The following is a 4771-nucleotide window of genomic DNA, read 5'->3' on the forward strand; positions in this document are numbered from 1 at the left end:
GGCAGCTCTGTGCGCCACGTGACGCCGCTCTCGACCGCGCTGTCGACGAACCGGTTCTCGGGACGGACGGGCGACCGGTGGGGCACGTACGGGTACTTGGCGTCGACCATGGCCATCGCCGGCAAGAGGATATCGCGGATCTGGTTCCACGTCACGAGCATCGTGAAGATGTGCTGGAGGTTCGGGAAGTCGGGGTTCGAGCCCGGCGCGCACTGCGCCTTGACGAACTCTTCGCACTCGGCCTTGGTCGCAAACTTGGGCACGCCGCCGCCATGGGCCATGACCGCGGCCTTCCACGCGGGGTCTGTCTCGTCCTCCCAGGCGAAGAAGCCGCGCAGGCCCTCGAAGCGCGCGCTCTCGGACTTGGCGCGCCCGCCGCCGTAGTTGAAGTTGAAGCTGCCGCCACGCTCGCTGGCCATGGCTCGCGAAGATGGAATTTGCTCTTTGAGCAGCGCCGTTGGCTGCGCGTTCGAATAACGCACTTTGACGTTGTTTTGCGCATACGTTAAATACGGTCCATCGGTCCAACCTCCTCGTCGGCGACACTTGCAACTTGCCGTCGCGACGAAACCACGCAAAGACACGTGCGTGCACGAGGCACACGCTGCACGCACCCCAGCCTCTTGGTTGTTCGCGTCTACGCTTCATCTGGCGTGTAGAGACACCATTCACAAGATTCCAATATGGATTTAACCTCTTTAACGCGAGGGCCTGCGCGTGTCAACGCAGGCCACGACACAGGTCCAAGTAGGGCGTGTGGGCGTGCTCGACATCAGCGGCAATGGCACGTTGCGCTGGCAACGCCCCATTGCAGCGCTGCGTTTGACGCGATAGCATGGATTAAACCGAATTCGCGTAAAACAAGTCATGCCTGCGCTTAACGTGGTGCCGGATACCGTACGTATCCGTATGACCACGCCATTTCGACAGAAAGCTTTGTGACGTGGACGGCGATGGTGTGCTGGCGATCGCTCGCAGTCGTAGCCGGCGGCGCGGCCGTGGGCTTCGCTGCCGCCGAGGATGTGCACGAGTATGTGTCTCGGGAAGAGGTCTTCGTCGTCGCCAACACGGTAGGCACCTCGCGTCTGCGTTGCAATCCAACGATGGCGGTAGATTCGGCCGTTTTCCAACCCGACCGAGACGTACCACTACTACAAGCTGCCGTTCTGCAAGCCGAAGGAGCGGCAATGGGACGACCACGACCTCGGCGAGCTCCTCACGGGCAGCCGGAAGGTCGTGACCGACTACCGCATCTTCTTTGGCGTCGACGTGACGTACAACGAGCTGTGCAAGGTCCCGTTCACACCGGACGTGCAAAAGGCCTTTACGGACGCTGTCGAGGAGGACTATGTCTTTGAAATGTACGTCGACGACATTCGCGTCTCGGGCCAAGTGGGCGAGGCCGTCCAGCGTGTCAAGGGCGGCAACTACCTCCAGCAGCACTTGCAGCACCTCCAAAAGTACGCGCCGTCGTCGTACGACTACTACCTCAACACGCACCTCCACTTTGACATCGCGTACAACGACGTCGACAAGGCGCTCGGCTACGACGGCGACGACGAGGTTACGTCGCCGGTCCGCAAGTATTTGGTACGACACGGCGTGGTCCATGCGCCTCCTCACGAACGAGCACTAGATTGTTGGCATCAACATGACCATGACCAACTCGGTCGAGACGGACGAGAACGAGTTCCAGTACCACCTCGCCGAGCCACTCACGGGCGCGTCGGCCGACATTGTGTTTACGTACTCGGTCAAGTGGCAGAAACAGTCATGGGGCAAGTATGAAGACCGCCTCTTCAAGGTACGATCCAAGAAGTTAGTACATCGGTCTAACGCGTATGGCAGGACCCGCTCTTGCCCGAAGTGCTCGAGATCCACTGGCTCAGCATCATCAACTCGTTCGTGCTCGTCATGCTTCTCGTCGCGTTCCTCTCGATCATCATGTTTCGCATTCTCAAGCGCGACGTGTCGCGCTACATGGACCTCGAGGACGGCGCCGACCTCCACGACGAGTCGGGCTGGAAGCTCGTGCACGCCGACGTCTTCCGCAACCCGCCGTTCCTGGTTCTCTTTTGCGCGTTTGTCGGAGCCGGCGCCCAGCTCTTTGCGATGCTTTTTGGTGTCCTCGTCCTCTCGCTCCTCGACGTCTTCCACCCGAGCAAGCGCGGCGGCCTCGTCTCGGCCATCGTCGTCGCCTACGCGCTCACGGCGGGTGTCGGCGGCTACCGCTCGGCAAGCCTCTACAAGCAGCTCGGCGGGTACCAACCTCCCGTTCCTCCAAAACAAAAATGGATGCCATCTCGGGTCGTAGGCAGCGCTGGGTCTGGAACATCGTTGTGAGTGGCCTCGTTGTCCCCGGCCCGCTCATCGCGATCTTTGCGTTCCTCAACACGGTCGCGATCTGGAACGACTCGTCCGCAGCGCTCCCTTTTGGCACGATCATGATTCTTCTCTGCCTCTTCCTGCTGGTCAACGTGCCGCTTGCGATCACGGGTGGTATTGCCGGCCGCAACCTCACGGGTACGATGTCTTGACTCTTGCACTCGTTCATGACATCTGATGCGGGTATGCCAGCGCCGTACAAGCCGCCGTGCCGCACCAACAAGATCCAGCGCGAGATTCCGATGGTGCCGTGGTACCGCCGGCCGATCCCGATGGTTGTTGCGGCCGGCTGCCTTCCGTACAGCGCCGTGTACATTGAGCTGCACCACATCTTTGCGGCGATCTGGGGCCACCAGATCTACACGCTTTTTGGCATCCTCTTTCTGGCGTTCATTATGCTCGTCTGCGTCACGGCGTTCATGACGATCACGATGACGTACTTCCAGCTCGCGGCCGAGGACCACCGGTGGTGGTGGCGGTCGTTCTGGTCGGGCGGCATCACGGGCGTCTTCGTGCTCGCGTACAGCGTCTGGTACTTTGTGACGGCGACCGAGATGACCGGGTTCTTCCAAGCCGCCTTTTACTTTGGCTACTCGCTCATGATGGCGTACTGCTTCTTCATCCTCCTCGGCTTCATCGGCTTCCAGTCCGCGCTCCTCTTTGTCCGCAAGATCTACACGACGATCAAGGTCGAGTAAGTGATGCCGCACGAGACGACGGATAGAGTCATTGAGGTCATTCATCCGCGATTCAATCGCTCCAAGTTCTGTAAAGAGATGCATTGCTCGTATAAGATACACATATCGCAGTGACCCGTGTTGGAGAAGGCTACAGATCGCGAGCGATGCTGTAGCTGATAGAGCTAGGTCCACAGACTCATATCGTAGCGATGCAGAAGCCGCTGCGTTGCGCCAACATCGCATGCAGCGAATTTATAATAATATTTATGCAGCACTTGATAGATCAGCTATGAGGCCGTTCTCTATTGCCAACTATCGCATTGGGTTTGCTTCTCCAAAAGTCAGAACCACTGCTGCATCTCTGCAAGACGCTTCTAGAGAGGATCCGCTAGAAATGAATTGAAAATCCGCTGCAATGGATATCAGCCCAAGCCGGGTGACCCCAGATGACCTGTACTGGACCCTATGCGCATGTTACGGGCTGGGCTACTCGCGGCTTGAGGGGGGCAAAAGCCTTACGAGACTAAAATCTCCTCAAATGGCAACTTGAGTTGAAGCGAACATTCGGAGACCAGCGCTTCAAATGGTGTCATTTCTGTCGTTGGAGCTTGCACCGAGCAGAGCAGGCTTGAGCTGATCTTCGAGAAGTCCTGGCTGGAGCTGATGTTGCAGAAGGGTGAGCTGATCTTTAACGTAGCGCTCGGCACTGTCGCGCGTCGTGCGCACGCGATTGCTCTTGTAGTCGTAGGGCATCAAACGCGCCGCACCACTCGGACTTTGGGTCTCTTCAAACTTCAATTTTGAGTCAAAATTGAAGTGCGGCCGTGAACTTGTCAAATTTTTTGACAAGTTCACGGCCGCGATCAAAACGATGTACGAGTGTTGCCGCAAACGACTCTTGAAAGAGCTTTGCGTCTATACATGTTGTCGATAGCGTTCGAAATGGCGAAATGTGGAAGAAAGCTTGGACGACCATCGTCGCATGGGCCGCTCCGCCCTCGGTTCTGGTTGGTTCCAGCGCAGCTGGCGGCTCCAGGCATTAGTCGGGGCTCATGAGCAACGCGTTGATGTTGCTTGCTTCGTGTGGGCGAAGATCCGACTGTCGACAAGCGACTGGGTCCGCTCGTGCATTAGTTTTGAAGCGCAGAGCACAAACGACACGGTGGTGGAATTGCAGACAAGGTCGCCGACAATATCATCTTAGCGATGGTCTTGAACGTCCTCCGTAGCTCGTGCAGGACGAGTCTCCATGCAACCAACGACGACGTGATTGATGATGTGCTAAAGTATGATGCATTTCCTCTAGAGCAAGCGAAGAAACTTGCGCGCGTTGTAGGTCGTGGCCGCCGCAACGTCCTTGGCCGGGAGGCCCAAGCACTCGGCGAGCGCCTCGACGACGCTGGGCAGCGCAGTCGCGACGTTCGGATACTGCTTCTTGGGGTGCGCGGCTGCGAGCTTCCGGCAGTGCGGAAAGCCCATGTACGGCGCATCCGTCTCGACCACGAGCCGGTCCAGCGGCACGACGCCGTCGCGGAGAAGCGACTGGAGGGTCGCGCCGTGGGACTTGCAAATGAAGCCCGTGACGCCAATGTAGAGGCCCATGCTGACGTACGTCGCAGCTTCCGCGGCCGTGCCCGTAAAGCAGTGCACGACGGCCGGCGGCAGCTTGGCGGCGCGCTCCGTCAGTGCCGCCACAAACGGCTCGT

The 4771-nt window shown here is 58.7% G+C and overlaps 3 protein-coding genes across 3 annotated transcripts in view; 1 reads left to right on the forward strand and 2 right to left on the reverse strand.

Moving 5' to 3' along the window:
- Positions 1-18: 18 nt before the first annotated feature.
- Positions 19-419, reverse strand: SPRG_16086 (hypothetical protein; the record flags this gene model as incomplete). The annotated part of the gene is made up of 1 exon (XM_012355355.1): positions 19-419. A coding segment is annotated over one exon (401 nt), but the record flags the coding sequence as incomplete, so codon positions are not given.
- A 534-nt stretch (positions 420-953) lies between these two features.
- SPRG_16087 (hypothetical protein) lies at positions 954-3201 on the forward strand (the record flags this gene model as incomplete). Its single annotated transcript, XM_012355356.1, has 6 exons — positions 954-1070; positions 1114-1590; positions 1637-1804; positions 1849-2261; positions 2315-2523; positions 2578-3201. The coding sequence occupies 6 exons, from the start codon at positions 954-956 to the stop codon at positions 3081-3083; spliced, it is 1890 nt and encodes a 629-aa protein (XP_012210746.1). The 3' UTR covers positions 3084-3201.
- Positions 3202-4367: 1166 nt separating this feature from the next.
- Positions 4368-4771, reverse strand: part of SPRG_21679 (hypothetical protein) — a gene marked incomplete at both ends in the record, with an annotated part of 1049 nt that continues 645 nt past the window's right edge. Inside the window, one exon of the mRNA XM_012355357.1 lies at positions 4368-4766. Within this exon, the coding sequence (XP_012210747.1) occupies positions 4368-4766 (399 nt within the window). The remainder of the gene's footprint in view (positions 4767-4771) is intronic.

This window comes from Saprolegnia parasitica (assembly GCF_000151545.1).
Source record: "Saprolegnia parasitica CBS 223.65 unplaced genomic scaffold supercont2.233, whole genome shotgun sequence".
Taxonomy (NCBI): domain Eukaryota; phylum Oomycota; class Saprolegniomycetes; order Saprolegniales; family Saprolegniaceae; genus Saprolegnia; species Saprolegnia parasitica.